Source organism: Trichoplusia ni, chromosome 15, assembly GCF_003590095.1.
Source record: "Trichoplusia ni isolate ovarian cell line Hi5 chromosome 15, tn1, whole genome shotgun sequence".
Classification (NCBI taxonomy): Eukaryota; Metazoa; Arthropoda; class Insecta; order Lepidoptera; family Noctuidae; genus Trichoplusia; species Trichoplusia ni.
This window is the reverse complement of record NC_039492.1, coordinates 3,409,763-3,433,842: the sequence shown is the minus strand read 5'-3', so window position 1 is coordinate 3,433,842 and position 24,080 is coordinate 3,409,763. Positions and strand designations below refer to the sequence as shown.

General features: G+C 33.5%; 2 protein-coding genes across 2 annotated transcripts in view; one reads left to right on the top strand and one right to left on the bottom strand.

Moving 5' to 3' along the window:
* The window catches only part of LOC113501389, a gene marked incomplete at its 5' end in the record, with an annotated part of 72,582 nt that extends 55,358 nt beyond the window's left edge, over positions 1-17,224 (top strand). The window contains 4 exons of the mRNA XM_026882520.1: positions 1,243-1,346; positions 14,668-14,850; positions 15,774-15,968; positions 16,225-17,224. Coding sequence (XP_026738321.1) covers positions 1,243-1,346; positions 14,668-14,850; positions 15,774-15,968; positions 16,225-16,508 — 766 coding nt within the window. The remainder of the gene's footprint in view (positions 1-1,242; positions 1,347-14,667; positions 14,851-15,773; positions 15,969-16,224) is intronic.
* Positions 17,225-18,309: 1,085 nt separating this feature from the next.
* Positions 18,310-22,299, bottom strand: LOC113501439 (UPF0430 protein CG31712-like). Its single transcript, XM_026882572.1, is given in 6 exon segments — positions 18,310-19,972; positions 19,975-20,005; positions 20,117-20,200; positions 21,064-21,264; positions 21,763-21,925; positions 22,006-22,299. Coding segments are annotated over 6 exon segments (765 nt in total). The 5' UTR covers positions 22,161-22,299; the 3' UTR covers positions 18,310-19,841.
* Positions 22,300-24,080: the final 1,781 nt, after the last annotated feature.

Here is a 24,080-nt window from a genome sequence, read left to right as displayed (position 1 = left end):
TTCATAATGGAGTCTTACTGTCGTCGATTTTTATGACAAGGCTACGGCTAGATATGATTCTGTAGCAGCTTGAAAAATGAAAATTATATCTTTTCCTTTTGCTATTTCCCTTGATCAAAATATCACTGATTTTACAATGACGTCACGAAAATACCAAAAACAAAATTCTCCTAGAAAGGCTATGATCTCATTAAAGATTTCTTTCGTCTCGAATAAAATAATTTTATTCCAAAATGATATCACGTCTACCTTCACGTTTCCCAACTACGCTGAAAATGCTAAGTTAATTCAAATTTAAATGAAGAAATATGTTACAAGAATAATTTGTTCTAAAATTACAACCTGAAAATTCTATTTAGCTGTCCTAGTAAAGCAATAAAACTGTGTGATCAAGCGTCTCCATTCGCCGATAAATTTCTGTATATTAAACCTAAGACTCTTTCAGACGAGGCGATCTATATCAGCAAGATGCAATACGTTGCTGCGCCGCTGAGCCCCGGTATCAAAACTGATCTATCATTGCCAGCAATGTATCTCAAGTTTCAGGATATTTCTCGCTTCATCTAAATGCTTTTACTGTGAATTACTCGTAATGAACCTTCATCACGGTTTGAATGTAGGATCAAGAGCTTTGTAGCAATAGACGGTGGCATATTGAACGCTCTGTAATGGGAGCACCCGTGATTTATTAGTATTTGAAGTAATTTTATGTAGAGTATATAGTTTAAGTACTATGGGATCTTGGTAGGAGTCAATTTCTACAATCGTTAGCTTCTAGAGAAAGTGCTCATATGTACCTACTAGATGTCACGTTACTTTGGACTGACGTCTTCTTCCATTTGACTGTTTTCCACCGATGTTAAGGGTTGTTGAAATGTAATTTGGCTGGCTAAATATGCGGGTCTCGGAAAACTTGGTATTCATTTATATTTCAGAGCTTGGTGACGAATTTAATACGCAAACATAATACTAAATTTGGGTAGTGTAACGGTAGTACTAAGATAATGTAGGGTGTGTGATGTCACATCACACACGCTGTCATGAAAAATAGTAACCAAATTGTTTTTCTTTTTAAAATTTCCAATCGAAATTAAAACGACAACAAGACAACGTCACGTCTTATTCTAATTTTGATTTATAAATATTTAAACTACTGACCTCTTCCGAAAAGAACTTTTTCTAGTTGAATAGGATTTCATTATTATTTTTATATGCTTATTCCACAATCCCTATTGGTTACAGATGTACCGGCGTGAACCACTGCAACTTCGTGCTCTATGAGGACTACCCTCCCGCCAAAAGCTGGTCTCCGGGGGCTGTGTTTATTAAATACGCTTGTTTTGATGGTAAGCATTGCATTAATGGACTGTACTTATACATTCTTCTTCAAGATTTCCTCACTGCTTACTCGTACTTTTTATTCTTCCCTTAGAAGTATCTGAAACTTATTGTGTTATATTTAATAATTAAATAATAAAAAAATCAAGCCTTAGATATTCGGTAAAACAGCCTGGGCAACGAGCCACTAAGCAGACCGACCAGTCCCCAGTGTGTGCCTAATCGAAACAAAGAAGAAAATTATTTTCTAGGGATTCTGTCCGTGCCTGAGTTACTTTTTTACTAAGATCGTATAATATTTAATTAGGAGATAATAGAAAAATTTTTAATTAGCTACTTTTAAAAACTCGGACCTCGAAAAAGACGTGGACTATCAAGTGCAGTGGCGATGCTAAATACAAGATAGAATAATTCAAAATTTACAGTCAGTAATAACTTTATTTCAATGAAACAGCTCCCTGGAGTACAATTTCATATTTTCCTTGTACCAAGAGCTCCTCAGAGGCCATTCATCATCATTAGCATAGACTGGTCCATTTTAACTAGCAGCTCAATTTACAGTCTAGACTGAATAACTAGCTAGAACTTTTAAATAATTTCGTTTAGTATATTTACTTAATGTCAGAGTTTTAGTACGTTAAGGAGTAATAGTTCAAAAGTAGTTTATAAGATCAGGGTTAATTAGATTTTAAAAGGTTTTTTAATTATTGTAAGAATTAATAAAATCGGTGTTGGAAACATAGATAGAAAAATTTTAAAATCCAAATCCAATTCCAAAATAAAATGTAAGAAAAATCCGTGACAGTGACTCACAAAACGTTTTCGTAAAAAATGGTCACCTATCAAATTTATGACCTGATCAATCGAGGATGGACTGTCAGAGCCGCCTTATCCTTAGGTTCCGGTTTGAACCTTTGGGTGGTTTGTTTTTTTTTACAATAGTTAGTACTTTTATCACGTACAAATTATATACTAATAGATTACTAAATCTACTACTCATTACTTTTATCTATTTTTTATCAACAACTCTACATATTTTACAAATTGGGTAAGAAACCCTGAAAAGAAAAACCACTCATTTTATATGGGAAAAGGCCTATACCTAGTAGTCGAAATTCACGACCACGTCTATTTCTAAAGCCAGTACAAACAGTAGAGCTGTTTGTACTGGCATTAAAAACAATTAACACATTACATCACCTTCCCCAAAGATCCCCTTTCCTACATTATAATTACTACCACCCTTCTACCACATCATTCATTTAATAACATTAAAATTAAGTTAAGTGAAACCAATTTAATTAATTAACAATAAAATAAAAATATCAAAACGGCGCCATTTCGAACACATGTCATTTTGAGGCGTGAAATTGATTTGTCATAGTTTTAGTAAACATCTGTGAACATCACGCCTTATACAATACACCACACAGCTTTGACTAATTTGATATTACCGTAGCTCTTATTGTTTGAGAGATAAGGGTGATTTTTGCTGTGTTATTAAATACGTGTAATGTGTGACTGTATGTACATTTTGCAGCAATACTTACTGCTATTAATACAATGATCGCTTTTATTGCGCATAAAATAAGATTGATTTTACCCTGTATTATTATGTTACTGCAACGGCCTGTACAACCTACAACACAACTTTGACCACACTAATCTGACTCTTATTGGACAGAAGATTGATTTTTTACTGTTTTGGTAACAATATGTGAGACTGTATGTCCATTTTGTACCATGTGCGATGTAATGAGGGTGCGAATTGCTCATTTAGCGACAATTGTGATTAATTTTACAAGCAGTAATGTTACGTGGATATGTTGAAGGGAAAATGTAGGTTATTTTTCAAGGATTATAGGGTGTGTTCCATATTTTACCAAATCAAATATGGGTGTAAATTTTAAACAATGCCCTCTTTTCCTTAAAATACAGTTGTAGAGCCGGAAAAATAAGAATACGGATAGCTGAGTGGTTGAGGTCACCGAGCCAAAGGAGGTCACTGAGCGCGACGTGTCGCGGGTTCGATCCCCGCGTAGGACAAGCATTTGGGTGATCCATGATGCTTTTCTTGAGTCTGGGAGTATTTCTGAATGTGACTTGAAAGTTTGTGAAACCCCCAGCGACACAAGGATCAAATCCCTTAATGCGGGAGACGCTTTTTTTAATTATATTTCTTTACCGACTTTATATACTTACATTATAATTCTACATACATACACAGATTTTGTAAAATAGACAAACGACGTGGTCTAAAATGTAATACGAAATAAATAAAGACGAACTCTATCTATTCAACTTATAGATCAACTTTATCGACGCTATAAACCATTGAGAGAGTGCATCCCTCTGGGAACACGTGCTATCCCATTGTACTTCTAAACCAATTTACCTAGACCCCTAGTTCACAACCCATTACCGTCAAACATTAAGCTTTTGTACAGCAAAGAGGGGTGAGGAAGCTCAAACTACGCCGGCCAATGTGTTTGCCATAGAATTGTCACATTTACCCCAAAACGTTAAAATGTTATGTTGGGGGTTGTTAATGGAGTACGGCAACACAGTAGTCGTCACGTGTCTGCTATTTCAAGGGAATTGTACAATTTTTCCACGTTTTGTTAACAAGGGCTGTGCGTGAGAGATTGATGCGGAAATCCGTCTAAAATAAAGTTAATGATGAACTAACTTTGGTGAAGGATGGGTTTTAGACGGGGATGTTATTGACTATGTTACAATCTGAATGTTAAGTTATTTTTAAACTGAATTTAATATGATATGGAGAAAAAGAAAAGGTTAGAAGCTCCCGCACCATCGTAGAACTTATTTGGTATTGGTTTTCACCACAATAAGATTTTTTTAATGTACAGCATGAGATAAAACTACTACTGAATTTGAATTTTCATGAGTTTAGAGCTAGTAGCAAAATTTTATGGTTGTATGCATAGACCAAGTCTACAATGTATTTTAAATATTTAGGTATTTTTTGTTACGTGTTAGCAGCCAATGACCAATCCAGAATTGGCACCACCACTGGTAGATTTTAGGAGGTGTGTGTCGTACTAAAATTGACCACTGGGTCACTCTAAAGAAAAGAACGGCTTAAAATGAAACTAAACGAAATAAAAGTTTGTTGAAAGAAAATTATAATATGTAAAAGTGCTAAAGTACCATTTCACTGCGTGAAAAAAATACACTGAAATTCAGAGGTTTGGGGAAGAGGGATCGAGGCCTTTAACTTCGCTTAAATTAAGAGAGCCTAAATTCTTAGATACTCTATTCCTTACCTTTCGATTCGGTACAGAAGTCAACAATAACCAAAACACCACAATATCTATATGTTAATGTACCATTACAACATCAGGGAGTGTACCAAATAATCTGTGCGTCCATTACGCGTCGCGTATATTACCATGAGTGATATAATGCGTTGCTATTGCGAATAATATCGGTGTCACGCACTATTCGATGTAATGAGCGTCTATATTACTTTTATTGTTGCGCTTAATTGGATTCCTTGCGTATATTATAGACGTATATTCGTATAATGAGGCATTTGGTTGAAGTAAGAGTGAGGATAGATGCTGTTGTTGTGTATGATATTATTTTTGTATGTCAATGTGGCGGTTTACTGACGCGTTTTTATATTGGTTAATTTATTAAATTGAAACTCAACAATATTTTATTCGATATTTTTACAAGTTTTGCGTAGATATCGTTAAATTCATTCGGCGTCCAACATAATTATTATCTTACAATTAGTTTAGACATAAAAGGAAATATAGTTACTATTAGTTACTATTATTTAGCATGATCTACGCTTTGTCTAAAGACGATATTCTATTTTTTTTAACTTTAATATTTAGTTCGTTGTCATCTTTTCTTCCAAAGAAACCACTACGGATAAGACAATAATATTAACAGGAAAATTAATACACCGAACTCAAATAAATTAAAATCCAGACAAAAAAACAAATAGTCTTCTTCAAAATCAAATCTTACAAATTAAAAAGCCGCAAGCATTGAACATCGTTGCCAAAAATACATAAAAAAAACATTTGTAAAACAAATTCAACACGTGTGCTATAACTTTCCAAAACAACAATAATAATAGTATACACACCCCAGTTTTTTATACTTTTTTTAGTGTACGTGACAAATCAATGAGCTTTTTTCTATAAAGCCTGCTTTGTTATGATAAAATTTTGCAAACGGTGCGTCTGTTTGTGTATCGGTTTAGGGACCGCGAAGTTTCGATATCGGTCGGGTTTTTTATATGTGTATCTTTTCAATATTGTTAGCTGAAGTTTATTTTCGTCGGGTGGGTGCTGTGTAAATTGTTTAACACAAATATTATACAGAAAGAGTTACAAATGTTACAATGTTACTTTCGCTTTTTTATATCAATTAAAAACATCTACCATAGAAATTCCGTTAAAATTAGTTTAGCAGTTTGCAAGGTAAATTTTAAATCCTTCTATGTGAATCAAGCAGATTCTGCAAATTTAGAATTCATGTGAAACTTAGATAGAAGCTTAATTGGAAATAAGCTTATTACTAGCATTTCTTGAATAAAAAAAAACTAATTGTAATTAAATACATTTAACAGCAAGGCGACAGGATAATTGTTTGACATTCCTATACTCGGAACATACACATAAATTGTCAAAAACTCTTTTAAAAATAAACCTTAACTAAGCCTAAGCTTATCCTTTTAGAAATAAGACTCCCATCCACACACAACTCGCAAAATAAAAGCAACAATATCTCAAAATCGATACACATCCGGAATATGAGTGTGTGTCTGTGTGACTTATCTCAGTATATTATAATTGGATATTTTCGATATTGATTGAACTCAGTAATCCTGGGCAAGCACCATTAATCTGCGAGGGGTCCCCGGGCAACGAATGTGGCGATCAGATTAATTTGATCCCGATTCGATTCAGATAAAAAGATAAAATTGGTTTCGCAGTTGTGTTGTGGGTGTTGGCTTATGTGTGTCGAAAAGTATTTGTGTTTGAGTTATAAATGCAAACAAAACAGTCATATTGCATTTTCTAGAGAAAACTATTTTTGTCAGGTGCGACAAAAGAGTTGCACAACTGTTAAGTTGCTAGTGAGCGAAGGCACCATTTATAATAATTGATTTACAGGTTCGTGACTCTGACTGCTCTACCGGACGTAGAGGGTTCGCTTCCCACCCACGACAAATGTTTGTGTGATGAGCACTATCATTTGTTGTTTCTGGGTGTATAATTTTTTCTTTGCTTATTTTGAGACTAGATGGCGTTGGTTAAAAAATTACCTATTATATTATTTTTACTAGACTATTTGCTAGTCTTTGTTCTACATTTTCCGAGCGCAGACAGTAATTTGTAGTTACTTTAAGTTTAACGCTACAACTTAACTAAATTGCTTCAGTTAATAGTTGAACGTTGAAATGATATACCGCGAATACACTGTAGGAATTTAATATTTATAAATTCTTAAAACGATTGTGAACTCTTTGCTTATTTCATTTTAAAGTTTTATGTTTCAACGAATAATTGATTTCTAACACAGCTTAAATTTATATATTTAGTTATTAAGTTAGAATTTTGTTAGATAAAATTAAAAATATTTTATTTTAAATGCTCATTGTTACCGTTTAGATTATGAAATACTGCTGTATTATTCTAAAAGGTATTATTTTTCCGTCCGAATATATAAATAATGCAAATAACTGTAAAGTGCTGACGTAACTCTAAGCAGTTTACGCGTCAGCAGTTTTTCCAGAAGTTTTCTAAGAAAATGTTATAAATCATATATTTATCATTCTTAAGCTGCATACCCAAGTTATTTATTATGGGCACGTCCAGACTTTATCGTCTCATGACATAGGTCCGATAAAAAAACTATTTGATAGGTCTAGGTCTAGCTCAAAGTCTAGGTTACAAAATAAGACCTATTTTTGACAAATCTTACGCAGTGCGGTGGAGAGTCAGAATAAAAGGAATGGTAGATACAGCTACATATTTTACTATCTACTTTAATCCTAAAGTTAGACGGTTTTCGTATCTTAGAATATTTATTATTTACTTTCGGCGGCAAGGTTTTTATTTCAAGAATAAAAGAAGCGCAGATCAGAGGCATCATCTACATCCACACCGACAACACATATACACACATATTCCAGAACCGTCGCCTTACCTTATTATTTGAGAATGAAATAGGAAAACTGTACAGATATGGAAAACGTGCTATAAGAATGCTATTTCCGTAGACATATTCTTCTTAAATATAATTAGCAAATAATTAATAACAAAAAAAAATCTAGAAGTTATTTATCATATCTTTCTAACACTGGCTTGAAGAAAGGCTTTTCATTTTACAACATTTTTTTGATGACATACAAATATAGCTTTCCTCGATGTTGTCGACGGCGTTCATCACAAAAAGAAATTGGTACCAATTCGTCGTACCTTTACGCGAAACCGAAACAAAAGCATTAAAAAATCTTATATTCTGAAAACAATAGAATATAATTACAACATTAAAAAAATAGTACACAGTTTCCAAACTTAAATTACATTAGTAAAGCCAAAGTAAAACAAATTCGTGTCTCTTTACTATACAATGCACATTAGAAAGAAAATGGAATTTCTTGTCAATGTAATATACATGTTTGGTAAAAACTTATAGACAGTAATTCTCTAGGCAAAGTCGTTATTCGCCATAGAATAGGCTATAGACACGACATACTTTATTTGATAGATTACCTTAGAATTATGGTAGTCGTCTATGCGTATATATTATAGTTGTGTTTATTTGTCCAAACAAACAATTTGATACTTAATTACGTAAATAGTACCAAATTTGACGGTGATAACTGAGAAATGAAGTTGTCCTTTTAATCAATAAAAATAAGGGTTATTTTAACCTCCTACTTACAGAATCCCTTTAAGGGGGAAAGGTGAATTCATGTATATAAAAGCCCTTCTTAGTTCATCTTTAGTTCCTTGGAAATTTCAAAAACTCCACTTTACCAATTTTCAAATTGTATGAATATTTATTGGATATTTCTCTCTTATTACCTATTAAATAATATAATAAATAAAAAGAAACAATAACAAAGGTCTCATAATAAGTAATTTAGCCTCCAAGTTAAGCGTATCTAATACTACCTAACAAACGGTATAAAACAAAACACAATTTATGCTAATGGCACCGCTCGGGTCTAGATTATCTGAATGTGCCTGAATACTAAACATAAGAATAATTCAAATTGCCTGACAGCCGTCTAGCCTACAACTCAATTAGATACCGTTTTGTATTTAGAAATAAAATTGATTTTTCTTGTTATTCTCATGTATTACCTATTGATATTACAATGGCGAAAGTTTGTATGTGTGGATGTTTTTTCCTATTTTATACAAAAACTAATGAATGGATTTACATGAAACTTGGTACATAGATAGTTAATAATCAGGATTAATATATAGAATAGTTTGTATCTCGATTTCCGTGGAATTGTTTTCGATTTGAGACACGGAAGCGGGCGGGCCCGCGGACAACAGCTAGCCTTTTGGTAGCATATTTTCTCTACATTTTGTTCAAGAAAAGAATATCAGTGGATTTATCGAAGCTTCGTAGTATTAACTTGATAAACAAAAATCATATCAGAGATATATAATCTCCCAAATCCAGTTTATACTAATTTGTTGTAGAATTTTTCATCAATATTATAGATGAACATCAAAAGCCAAGATATTTAGGAGAAAAATTTATCAAACTCTCAAAATAGAGTGCTTTCGTGGTCTATTCGTTCTCGATAGCACAGCGTGAAATGGATACGTACGCTATTCATTTCATGATTTCATGCTATCTCGTGTTAATGGCAGACAGTTCGATTCAGTTTTTCGTTTAGCAGGAACTATTTTTATTTTAGCTTAAGAGCATTATCCTGGGGAAAGCTACAGGCTGGTAGGAAAATCATTTGGAGTAGAAGACATATTATAAAACAAACATATTCGTGACGGAGTAATTTATCAAAATATGTTAAAAAAGTTAGCTCATATAAGGTTGGACTGAAACACACCGCATTGCGACTTAACCTTTACATATCCAAGTCTCTAGAAACTAGTCTTGATATTAAAAAAAAACGTTACCGCGATCCTACCAACTGCGCCAGTTAAATATCGGTGGACGAATTTATTATAAACAAATATGGATCACACTTGATCAGCATTCGTGGCATCGACGTGTCTTCCGATTGCTTAACTCTTGAAGATATTATTTTTAAAGGTTTCTCACCTAATGATAACTTTGTAAAGGCATACATCGCAAAATCTAGTACTTTTGCAATGACGGGTCTTCTGGAAGAGGTTCCTTGTGAAATAAAGCCTAAACAATTCTTATCTTGTTTTGTGACTTTACCATTTTAGAACCAGAGAAATAGATAAGTATCGCTTATATCATACTAAAATAGTCTTTATTACACAAGCGTAAAGTTTAATTTCCTAATTCATTAGGTTACAAGTCTAAAGTACTATTAAGTAAGAAATTATATTTTAATGAGATATCAGATTATAGTGGTGATAATCATCAATTTAATTTAATCACACCGAAAGCCTGGTTTATTAAAATTAATGGTTCGTATAAAAGTGTTTACATTGCGTGCAATCTGTGTGAAAATTAAACTTCCCCTTAATTATGATTTTTTGAAGAATATTAAGTGGGTGTTGATTATGAGATTGCGTTATGTGATAATTTAATGTTATTTGATTGGTATAATTATAGTATTTAGATGTTGGAGAAGATTTGTGTTTTATTAATTGAGTAATTTTTGGAATAGAGTTATAAAGCAATCATCATCAATCTACTGGCCTGTTACTTTAGTGGTTAGTAAGGCTGACTGACATAAAGAAGATTGTGGGTTCGATACCCAACCAGGACAAATGGCCGACTGAATAAACACCAGGAGAAACACAACTTAAAAAAAAATCTAATGTCTTCAAAAATAAATCTCTCACTTGAGACAAAAAAAGTTAAGTATTATTTATAGACACTCTAGATTTGTATTCTACAAGTCTGGCCCCATGTTACATACGATAGACCTTAATAATTCAGTTTACGGATTTGCGGCCCCATTTGGGCGCCAGTAAGAGCCCTATCTAAGTATCCAGTCTACTTAGAAATTTGCCGGTATATATCATAGGTTTAAACTTTTATCCGAACTCTTGAACAAATAAGACAAATATAAATTAAACATGACTTGTATTAATAATAAAATGAAACTCATTTTATGACTGTCCAAAAACTAAACTTTTTCTGCAAAAGCATTTTCCTCAAAAAGTTTTTCTCCAAATATTTTTGGCAGCCCTAATTCGTTTACGTCAGCGGGTTCAAGGACACTCGCTCACCTCGACTGGGTGTGACGTAACATCATAATTTCACTGTATTGTTACGACTATACTAGTGTTTGCCTGCGTATTCATTCGCGGGGATTTTTAAGTGTCTTATCCTATGAAAATGTATAACTTGGGTTATAAATTTGTAAAAAGACCTAATAAAAAAATCATGTTCAAATTCAAATCTTTATTTCTTTCGTATATGTAACAATCACTAAATTAAATGCCCGACAGAACCGTTTACATGGTTTGACTGCGGGAGCAAGTGTCACTTATTTTATCAAATTATAGATGCGGACAGCAGTACTTTACCATATTATTATCTATTACAATACAATAATTAAATAATAATACTCTCACTTCATTCTATACTAGCTATTGCCCGCGACTTCGTCCCCATGGTTAGAAATTATAAGTTATGATTTATACCTGCCCTGTTTTTTTTCACATTTTCCATTGTATCTTCGCTCCTATTAGTCGCAGCGTGATGGTTTATAGCCTAAACCCTTCCTCGATGAATGGTCTATTCAACACAAAAAGAATTTTTCAATTTGGACCAGTAGTTCCTGAGATTAGCGCGTTCAAACAAACAAACAAACTCTTCAACTTTATATATTAGTATGGAAGTATGGATAAAACCTTCTTAACCGATTTCAGTCACGTCGAAGTTTTCAATAACATTTAAAAATTCTGTCTGGTCTAACAAGTCAACAAGTGTAGTAGTATGTAGTATTTAGGCTACTTTTATTAAAGAACAAATAGTAAGTTATGTTAAATTTTAAGACAATAATTGCTACTGGTCAAAGTATCACGAGTTCCATATGTTACGTTCGTAGAAACAGTTTGCCCTTTCACACATAGGTACCGTAACTTCTCTTTCTAGTACATACCTTTATATTTGACACTGTATATGTATAATAAACAAGTGTAACAGCCAATTTAGACGGTGTTGAAAGTATCACGCAAGTTGCGGTACAATGCCGGCTATACCATATCACTTTTGATGCCAGATGTGTGTGATCCCGCAATGTATTGCAACTCATACGATATTCCTCGCATCGTCACCTTAACACGAGTACAGTACACAGCCGCGTCATTTAGGCGGACCTCAAGGTCGCTTGTCGTCGGGAGCTGTAAAGGCCAGCTTTATTCGGCACTTTATTAAGCTGTGTAACTACTGTTACGTTATGAAGTTTTTCGGAGTAAAAATGCTTTTTTTTTAGCCTGTGAGTGGGTGTTAAGGACAAGGCTGAAGGTTTATTATATTTATCATCTTGTCAAGTAGCAGAAGAATAGGATTTGTTAATGTGAATCGAAATACGAAAAGGAGTTATCAATGATACCTTGTACTTACGTTCCTTGTTTTTAGAGGTCTGAGTGCAAAGTCTACAAATGATAACCTTTTCTTGACTTAATATGAACCCTAGTAGTCCTTAGGTCCAAAATTTTGCTCAGATGTTTTATTTCTGTCGCCGTTATAACAACAAATACTAAAAATAAAGATCAAGGCTAAGCAACTTTTTTCATTGTCATGCATTTGTTGGTAGATGACAAATAAATTTGTGGGTACCCTCAAATTTATTCGTTACCCAACTAATTTCTTTATCTAAAGTCTAATTTGTAAGGAGCCCTCGGTCCCGCGATCTCATACGTACTTCACCAGTTCATTGTATTACATCTATACTAAAATATAAAGCTGAACGCGCTAATCTCATCAGGAAATAATGGTCCAAATTGAAGAATTCTTTTTGTGTTGAATAGACCATTCATCGACGAAGGTTATAGGCTATATACCATCACGCTGCGACTAGTAGGAGCGAAGATACAATGGAAAATGTGGATAAAATAGGGCAGGTATAAATCATAACTTATATCTTCTAACCACGTGGACGAAGTCGCGGGGAACAACTAGTCATACAATAAACATACATTATAATATGTAGTTTATTATAATAAGCCGAGTGCTAATACTCCATCATCGTTGAGGCGTGACATACAGTAATATTATTAAGTAAGGAACATGATTTTGATAACAATTTTGTATTACAAATGTTTATAAACATACATAATAAACTACTTAAAATTATGAAAGTATGTTATTAGGGCACGGCTTAATTTTTTTGGTCTAACTTCGCCACTTAATGTGGACCTACATATACATATACTACATACAGTTTATTTTTTCAATTTGTTTTCAAAAGTAGTTTTATTTTTGGGTTTGATTCATTTTTTGGTAAAATAATATTCTACATGGTAATTCTAACGACTGTTTATATCTCAAACTTGTTGTTTTTTTCTGAAGAAATTAATTCGTTTCTAAGAATAGAAGCTAGATTTTAAATAATTGATTAAAGACTCAAATATTCTGGGGTGAATTGAATTTTGCCAATTAAATTTTTAGGATAAATTACAAGCATACAACCAAAAAAAAATCATGATGCATTTCCTGTAAAGACAATAAACATCGGCTATTGAAGCAAATAAATCATCAGATAATGAGTCTTTTTCCATAAAAATTATAAGACGGAATCCAAAATATGAACTTGAAAGCAGTTTTTTATAGAAACATAAAGGTTCAAGGTTGACTAAAAAAGCGTTTCAAATAACTCAATTTTCCACGTGGCATCGCTTAATACAATTTTAGTAGACGATAAATTATTAAAAGTGACAGTAATATCTTACGTGAAACATGAGTTATAAAGATGTGACTACCTCAAGGAGAAATTGCTTGTAATATTAATAAGATATATTAAATTCAGTTGCCTTAAATTGGCTCTCTATTTTCGGAGTATGGGAGTTTATTTTGGAACTCTTATGTCGTACGATGATGGAACAAAATCAAGGAAACATATTATATGGAATCGCCAATTAGCAGTAAGCAAGCGTTGTGTTGTCACTCTATCTCTTATTTGTCTAAATAATTCCACATTTTGTTGGCGGCTAGTTTTTGCTTTTAAATTATGCTATGCAAAGAGACTGAAAATATTTCTTGGCAATGATTAAGAGCTTGTCTAAAACTAGTCAGAATGTATAGACACAATCCTGATAAATACGAATAAATTTGACAATTATACCTAAGCCTCATTGTTTTAAACTTTGTAAAACAACACAACATTTCGCCGCTAAACATCCATTAAGGTAACTTTTTATGTGTTTTCCATTAATTACAACGATTTACTAAGGCCCGTTGATTATGCTTTTGGCTAATGGAAAAAAAGCTATAAAAGTCAACGGTCTATGGTAAAGTAAAACTAAAAATAAGAATTCGGATCATTAGCTTCACAGAAGTTGATAAGCTTTCGCCACAGAACACATTAATCTATGGATAATGTGACTTTTAGGATTGGAATAAACATAGTCATAAATAAGGAATTTAATGAAGCCTGTTCAACATTTGTAGAAATAGATATTGAAGGGAATATTAACCAACGTTTTACCACGGTTGTTAGCATAAATAGAGTTGGAGTTCTACTACTAACTTTTCAACAAAGACTCGTGCTGTTGTGGAAGCGAGATGCTATTATAGATCTTGTACCTAATACGTTATTTCTCTCTTTCCTTGTTGGCTTTCTTGGTGAAGGCCGCCTGAAGGATCCTTTTGGATGGATCCACCTGCAAATGGAGACATAAATTTTACAGGCTTAACCTTACACGAAATGCAGGACGATAGGCAGAAGTGGCTTTAACTAGCCCACCAGTTAATCAAAGCAAAATGGCGCCATATCGGCCACTTAGACATATCTCATTATATGAAAATAATTTAAGATATTATTGATGAAAGAGAGCGAGAGATCGAAAGAGAAACAGAGTTTGATCACTTTTACATCCTGAAAAATGCTCTTCATCCTTCAAATGCTGCAAAATGCCTTTCCTTCTTTCCTTATTTTTGCTTATAATCACATAATAATATGCCTAACCTCTTCTCATATTTTTCCAGACACATTATCAGTCCACTACTGCAACCGGGAGGTGGTGGTCCCGGAGGTCGGTGCCGACAGCGAGGGGTACATCCGGACCCCCGGCTACCCTCACTTCTACGTCGGGGACGAGTGCCGCTGGCGGCTTAGGGTTAACCCCGAGCAGAGGGTTAGGGTCACCCTTCTTGATGTTAGCTTGAGAAGTAAGTGGTGGTGAGAAGTAAGGTATTTAGTGATGTAGGTTTTTGATAAGAGTGTGTGTTTAGTTTGGTGGGTCAAGTTCAGTTAAATGGCTGAAATAGGAAATTCAATACCCAAAATTAGCGTATGGTAGAAAATTGCCAGTGTTAGAAATAAATCAGGATATACTGTCTATCTGTTTTTTTGGTTAGGTGCTTAAAATATGGGAAGTAATCTGGGTGAACTTTGTACACAAACATGTACCTGACAATTGTGCATCTGATTTTTTTCAGTGGTATATTTAATTTGTCATTATAGCATTTTGGCCAATGTTTTTGGTTTACAAATTTGTTTTTGTTGCGTTGTATTTTTAAACTGAGTTTTTATACAAAGAGACGCTTCAAGATGCTCCAAGAAAAAAATACATTCTCTATTCTGCACGTAATAATATAAAACGCCATTTCTGAGTCTCAAGTTAAGGCAGTTGGATTATAGTCTTGACATTAACACGGACAGTAACTGGCCTATTTAACTGGCGGTTATAATTTGATACTGCGCGGATGAGGCAGTAAATTGCAACGAGATAGGTTTCTGCGTCAGAGTGAAAAGCTATACTTAGCTTGAGTAACTTTTTAAAATAGAGAAAAGTCTGATTTCATAAGTATTTTAGTAAAACATTCCTGTATATAATAGTAAGTTTTAAAAGGATTTTTTTTTCTGGTCCTTATCTGAAATCAGTTACTGACTAGTTTGTTTGAATATGCTTTTTTTTGAAAGTATAGGTTATTACATAGTTACTAGAATAATCACAAATACCCAAAATTCTATTAAAAACAAGACGCGGCTAGATAATAAAGAACAGTAAGAAAGAAAAGTTCAGGCTTCATCTTTAGTCAGGAAAAACATATTCAAGTTTCTATAAAAAAACATTTTCTTTTGTTTCCAGGCATCGGTCCATTTGAGAACCACTGCACGGACCACGTGAGTGTGTCTGATCTGAACGGAGACTCCCTCTTGTCTTCGTGTGAGCAGGTGGAACTGCCTCTGAAGCTGACATCCGTGACCAATGTGGTGGATGTGTTAGTCGAAGCGAAATCCAAAGGCGCTTACCCCAAGAGAGGGGTGCTGTTGCATTATAAAAGTAAGATTTTCAAGTCCTTGTACATTTTTGAGTAGTTATTTTGAAGACAGTAGGTTTTAGCAATACGTAGTAAAGGATCTGATAAAGATTATATACTTAAACGGACTTGAAATGTAAATGTACTTTCATGTAACAAATTCAGAGCCATCTATAGATTTCTGAGTAAAGTCAACAATTTGCAGTTGGTAGTGCCCTCTAGTTGTTGTAACATAAACTTCTGACAACGCCATCTAACGCCTTTCATTTGCACCAACAGGTATAGGTTGTGTAACGTTACCAGCGCCATCTAACGGCTACCTTGTGTACCGCAACGAAGACGTGGCGCACTACATGTGCGATGTGAACTTTGTTTTCATCGACACGCGACAGAGGGCGCGATTATTATGGTGCTATGATGACAATAGGTGGAATGATACAGTGCCTTTGTGTGTCGGTAAGTTAAATAATTCATATTTTGTTTTGTTGGAACTTTATAGTTTTTTTGCATTTACCATTGCTAACTCCTTATTGTTTAAGCAAAATAAAGTATTCCGTAGGTAAACAAAACAAGGTGATTGTAGAGTTCGCATGTGAAAACTAGAGTTGCATAAAGAAATTTCAAAGTTTATAGTTCTGCATTTGCAAGGTAATACGATACTTTGCCAAACTTTTTACATATAATTAACCTTTTTTTGTTCAGCCAGTGTAATCATCGAAATCTTTAACTCAACTGACTCTAGAAATTAAAAAAAGCTAGTTGAAGAAAAACTCTATTGAAAGCAACAAAGTACATTCAATCACTTCCAGGAACTTCCCATAACCTTGCAATTTAAAACCAGACACCATAAAATACCATAGTGTAGCGTCAAACTTGTCAATAACAATAAACGCTTCCAATAAAAACTTCTTTGAATCATTTTGAAGTCTTCGTGGGGAAGCGTGCAGAGCACATGCGCGTATTTCACATCACCCCTCCCTTTTACACAACCCACACAACCCTAGTTAAATAGAGACGACAATATTCACTGCAGTCGCGACATGATTATTTACAATCAAAAATTTGACATCAAATTTTGACTTTAACTGCATAGAAATAAAGATCAAATTTGATTGTCATTAGCTGTTATTATTTTCATCGTCAACTAAAGGGCTTCACATCACTTCAGTGATCAGTCGCTCGCGTTCTAGTAAATAGGATATTCGTTCTTCGGTCGCCGTCGAGTACGTTCGGAGAGTTCGAAATTCGAATTACGAATTTGTTCGTAACACGTGCTTTTTGCTAAAGTGAGTTTTTTAAATTGTGTTTTTAATATTTGGTATTTAAATTATTCGTGATTATTATTATTTGTGTTACGGTTTTATTTTTTTCAGTGACTAGTGAAGTTTTTCTTTTTAATTATGTTGGTAAGCTAGTGTGGGGATGCACGGATGTTTGGTTAGGCTGCATGTCGATTCGTTAGGGAAATTGTGTCTATTATCCTGTTTCTGAAGATTTTAGTTCGCTTTTTATACTTTAATTACACACATTTCATAAATAGAGTTACATTAAATTAAATAATTACGTATTATAAGCAGCATTCATAAATGTAGAGTTGTTAGAGCTGTCAAATTTTCCCCCCAAACCAAATTGACTTTTAAAAAGTTAAATATGAGTTAAAACTGCATTCATTATTTTATGAAACAGGGGTTCATATTTGCGTCTTACACTAGGATATTCCTTTCTCATTTGTTTTCTTTTAAAGAGTGATAGAAGTAATATTTTAATGGCTAATTGAATATAATTTCTGCTTACTACATTTAACTAATACATCAAGACATTTTGCGCCAACAAAGCAGCCTCCTAACTTCCAAAGTCCAAGCAAGCAAACTCAATTTCTTGACATAATTTGACAAACACGTCAAGTATCATCATAGCTAGTGCTGCCATTCTAAAATAAAATTATGGTTATTATTATAGTACAGGTAGATTTTTTATTACTTGTTTATATTTATTTTTTCTATACCTTGTACTTGCTGTTTCAGCATTGTGGTTGTCTCAGTAAAATTATTCACACACAAATATTCGTCTGTGAAAATATTTTTCTTCTTTTCATACCTAGGTATGCTAAATCATTTTTATAATAAATTCCTCAATGGACCAAAAATAATTTTAGACTGCAATACGGAGAAACAAATCTCTCATCTCAATTTCTGTTGAGTTCATCATTATTTCTAAGGGCCACTGATGAAAATACAATACTAGTTCCTCCTTTTTGTATTATTGCCACGCAATAAGGAAATTAAATTATTTTATTTTCGTCTAAATAAATTGTCTTTATGGACGATAGGACGGTATTGAGGTTATAATGAAAAAAAAAATAGATCAAAGGTGTAGGGGTTTATTTAATTAAATCAATTATGAAATACTAACACTAATAAGTAAGAATTATGTATGGAATTTATTAAAAAAAATCGCACACTGCATTACATTTGATCATGTTAAGCAATTAACAATATTGAACCAGATGTCTATTTTGAAGTAATATTTAAACAAAAGGAGACCACATGAATATTGTTATAATAATAGTGTTACATCTGATGTATATTCGTTGAATCACTTATTTTTACTGACGGCAATCAGTGTCCTATTGTATTATTTTCGTGCAAATTACAAAGTTCCTTACGCTTATCAAAACAACTTCCTCCATCAGCAAGTAATAAAATAAGTGCAACAGTTTCAATTAAATAATTATTCTTGGTCAATAATAAAAATGCCGTGGCCATATTGCATAATCGGATATGTACAGGTAAACTAATTGTTACGGTGCCGAAACAGACAAAAAAAACAAACTGCCGGAAGCATAGGTAACAGTCGTTTTTGACATTCTCAAGCAGGTAACGTTATAAGTTTTAATTTTTACGAATATGTCTGTGGATAAATATTTAATGAAAACAGTTCCGTACCAATTATTTTTTCTAGTCTTATATGACAGGGCAAATAAAAGAAATAACCATACTACGTTACTGTGTTCAAAAATAAATGTGTATGCCTAGGTCTTATTTCTAATGAATAACTAAACGAATCCTAAAATGTAATAATTAATTACCTTAACTTTACAAACGTATTTACATTTATAAAAGCCTATCCTTATAATTTTGTTGTGTAAATAATATTTTTGTAACTAATTTGTAATCTTACAGTGTTTAAAAGCAAGTGTGAAAGCTATACTATTTTTTTCTATAATATTAATGATTAGATCTGAATATAAAAGAAATGAGCATTTTAGCCATAAATCTATTTCTGATAATATAACAATAACACTTGAGCAGAAACTCTTTATTACTGTATATACATACAATAAGGCTCCTCTGTGAAATTTATCTAAACATTTTTCGGCAGCACTTCAATAGGAATTTCGCTATCAAATATTTGTCTACAACTCGAAAATGAAATTTATACAGTAGGAATCTCTATAAAGAACAAACCATCGGTATAAATAAACTATTAAAGTGGACGATTTTCGAGACAGTTCTAAAAAATGAATACCTAAATATACATAATCCCGTATTTAGTTTACAAAAATAGTGTGTGAAAATGATTAATTCATTTATTCCAAATAATTATTCTATGTGGTCTGGCATCAATAAAATCACTTATTGTATAAATCACGAAACTTCACGCTAGATATTTCGTAATTTTTATCAAGAATAAAGAAAACTTATTACAACTGTACTTAACAACCCTACCGTTCCTTTAAAGTCCAACCTTACGTAAATGAGAATGAATTGTTTTACACATTTGTATTGAATTTCATGGAAGTGTCTGGTGATCACACCTGTGAAGTAATTTGATTCCATAGGATAACAGTAATCCTCAAACACCACAAAGATGTCACTCTTCACTTTAACCATAACTCATGAAAGAGGGTTCAAAGAAAATGACAGTTTTGGTCTTGAATTGTTTTTGCCCAATATTTTTCTCTGTTCTTCTTTTAATCTTTTTTCTTGTTCTTTCTTAAGTTTCTGTCTCTCTTCATCCATTTTCTTTGTTCTTCAATCATTGCAAGCCGCTCCTCAGCCTGGAGATAAGAAAAATGTCAATGAACATTTCATCATGGCATACTTTTCTGTCAATAGACATTTTACTGTTTGTGCTACTTTAGGTTTTAGATATTAAGTAGTCCACTTACCAGCTTTCGCTGAGCCTCTTCAATCTTTTTATTATTTTCTGCCATGATTTCTTCCAGCTCTTTCCTTTTACGAGCTTCTTCCTCCTGTATAACAGAAATTACATGTTAATACATATAATTACTTACAAAAGTATACACTATCCAATAAATTGTTTTCATAAACATTGCCTTTTATAAAAATGGCAGTTTGTGAAGACCCTCCAGAATTGAGCTGTTCATGTAATACAAGGAGTTAAACGCATACTCAACAATACACTTGAAAATGTTTGATCTCCTAGATTAATATTAATAAGTAGAAAAATAAACATGAAATATATTTATGTGTAATGATGTAGCTTCATATAAATGTGTATTTCCTTCATTTCAAACAGTAATGTGGTTATACAAAAAATAGATTCAAAAAATACCTTCAGCGCGCACGTCTGGATCCTCAAGCAGCGTCTCCATAAAATTCTTAGGGCTTCTTGCTCTTGATCAGTCTTCCGACCTGACTTATAGACTACGTGACTGCCAGGGACAGTCAAGCGAACAATTTTAAAATGCTAGCCAGGTGCCTTCATGGCAGACTTATAATAGAGCAGGTACTAGTACTCTGCCTTGTTGTTGCGTATGAAGTATAATATGTGGTTATAAAAATGGACATGTACAAAATTAATAATTACAGAGACAGCCAGCCTCGGCGAGTGACAAGTTATAAGAAATCAAGAAACTAATTCTTGTATGCACTCGAACTACACCTGACTGGACCTTTAACAGATATGATCGAAATAATACTTTTATTAGTTCCTCTAGTTGATATGATGCTGGTATTAAATATTGCATTTACACTGTGTTTAGCTGCGAGAACAACGTACATTGCTGTCGCAGGTCACGGTTTGTCATGTGTATATGCAACTTTGGTGTGGTGTTGCCAGTACACATGACTGGTATGTGATAAACTCAGTTACCTGTCTAGCAAGCTCCTCCCGCCGCTGCTGTTCTCTTTGGCGCTCAAGTTCCTCCATCATTTCCTTCTCCATCTTCCGCTTGGCCTCTTCAACACGCTTAGCAACTTCTTGTTCAATTTCTTCTTTTCTTTTTTCCAATTCCTCTTCAACTCTTTTCTTCACTAGCAATTCTATTCTTTTTGCTGCTTCTTCTTCAACCACCTTAGTTGAAGAAATGTATGTTAAGGAATTGTACAGATAATATAATATATACATCCTTATGTTATGTTATGCCTTAAGCTTATGTTTAAAACAAATATGACAACTGAGGTAAACAAGCCATTATAAGGTAAATAGAGGACTAAAACAAGGTGTCATGGAAATATTGGTTGCTATGGGTTAATGCAAACTATTCATAAATTATTTTATGGTGACATCACATGCTCTGACAGATATTAGGTCACAGCAATAGACATATCCTATGACTATGTCAACAAATTGTGCACTTCAATGAAATAACAAAATGTTAATTACATGCATAATGTTACATTTTAAACATCATTTAGCATGTATCAAATTGCACATTTTTGTCTACTATGGTTAAAATATGCTGTGTTTCTTATATTAATTGCAATGCTTGCGACAACTTAAATTATCTTAAACTTTAAATGTTGAGTACCTTTAAAGTTTAAGATAATTTAAGTTTGACGCTTGACAAACCTTCTGTTCAGCTTCCCTCACGCGTCTCTGTCTTTCCATTTCTGCTAATCTATCTACTTCGTCCATCTTGCTGCGAACCTTAGATTTCTTGCCGTGACTTCTTCTACTTCCATCATACGACGCTTCGCTGCTGCTTGATGATGATACCGAATGCGATCTTTTTCTGAAACACACATTATAAACATGATGACAACTGTTTAAGCATTAAATGAACCATCAATTGATCTTGAATTAACAACTTACCTAGATTTGGAGCTTCGTTCTCTAGATTTTTCAGTATGTTTCGAACTTCTGCTTCTTGATGAAGACCGATCCTTGGATCGACTCTTCTTTCTTGAATGTTTGCTACTTTTATGGTGACGCCTAGGCGACTTGCTCCGTGATCTTGAACGACCCATTTTATTTTATTTATATAAGTTTATAAATTTTAGAACACCAATTAAATAAATGATCGGTATTTTTCGGTAGCCTAGCATTTACGCTCACACACACATTGCAGCATTGCTATGTTTGACAAGTGACGCCATTTTTTTTGCACAGCTATAAAAGAAGTCTAGTAAATTTAGTAAATTATAATCGGATACACATCAAAAACTTAATATTGTATTCGTGTCCATAGTCTATGGAGTAATTCAAGATTTTTATCCTACGTTTAAGAAATATGAGATTTTTACTTCACCACATCACGTGAGAGGCGAGTCAAGAACTGGCAATTTTATTTATATTGGGTAGGTAGGCAAGTGACATAGATTTCCGGAAAACATTAAAAACTGGCCCACATGGCATCCTAAGGTAGTGTAGAACACGTAGTATTTTATAGCTCTGCATCTACTCTGGATTCTTCATGTCTGTTTTCCCATAGCGACGATGTGATGGATCCCTGGTAGATGCTACATTAAATTTTAGTTATCAGGTTTCCAACAAGACCATCGCATGTTCGATCTGTCTCCCCGTGAACGCTTTAAAAAGACCGGATGTTTTTCCATATTCCATCAACCCGTGACTGAAGAGAATCACAGGATTCAATCCAAATAAAGAAGCTATCAATATTGTATTACCCAGAGGCACTTTTTTTGGGGTTAAATAATCGTGAGTGGATTATCCCATTCCGTTTTTATCACATTCAGAAATCTGTACCTGCTTTCTTTTATTCTGCTGTGCAAGGATGCAGACATTTTATACTTTAACTCTTCAAAACCAACGAACTACGAGCATCCCTGACGCACTCCAAAAACTCGGAAACAACTATAACGCCCATAAATTATAGTACTGGATAGTTTAAGGCCCTTTGGGTGAAGTTAAACAACAGAGACCCCGTTTAGAGTGAAGTGCAAGAACTTGGAAATTTACTGGTCAACATTTTTGCCCGGACTGACAACGCTGATTCCTCTCCAATCTATATCGTCCCTTAGGTTACCCAGTGTCCTAGGTATTTAAATTACTGCATCCGTTGAGGTCATCTTAGCAGTGCTGACTTGCATAAGCGGTGACCGTCTGTCTATTCATCATAAATGGCATTGTATTTCAGTGGGTAGGAAGGTATTTAAAATAATAACATTGACTCGTGGATATCCTTAAGATTTTATTAGGTTGGCAGATTGGATACATTATAAGGCTGATTGAATTGTTATGGTCATACTATACTATCTTAGTAAATAATTAAAAACTTTTATGAACAAAATTATAAGTCTTACTTATTGCACAATAAGTACGAGCTAGTACATACATTCTATTTAGAACTTTTGTATATTTTACATCATGATGTGTATAAATATATGTTTTTTTGTAAAATAATGTATTAAACTTAAATGTAAGTATACCATTTGAAAGTGATTGATGTTATTTAGCATAACCTCAGTTTAGACTGATAATATTTGTTCGCGAATCTTTATAGAGGATGTTGGACTCTTGCAAAGAACTGGTATTCGGTACAGTGTAATTTTATTTAGTAGGGTCCAAGACTCAGTGGAAAAGAAGTCCTTCAATTATTGACTTGATAACTTATACGCTGCACTCAAAGATCATTAGCATAAGAATCTGATCTTGCGGTTGTGGACAATTCCTTGTTGGAAAATTAAGGATCTTTCTTCGATCACATAATTTTCTCCCCTCTTTAAGTGACTGTAACAGCTGATGTGTTCGTGAGCACCTCAGATAACCTCTGTCCGAACGAATAAACTAAGCTGTCTTCTTAATAGGAATAATTATCCTTATCGAAAGACAGAATCTTGGATCTTGATGCCTTTGAAGATAAGTCGTCTGAGTGGTCTACCGTTAACTCTGAAAGGAGTTGCAGTTGTGGAAGCGAAACTGCACCA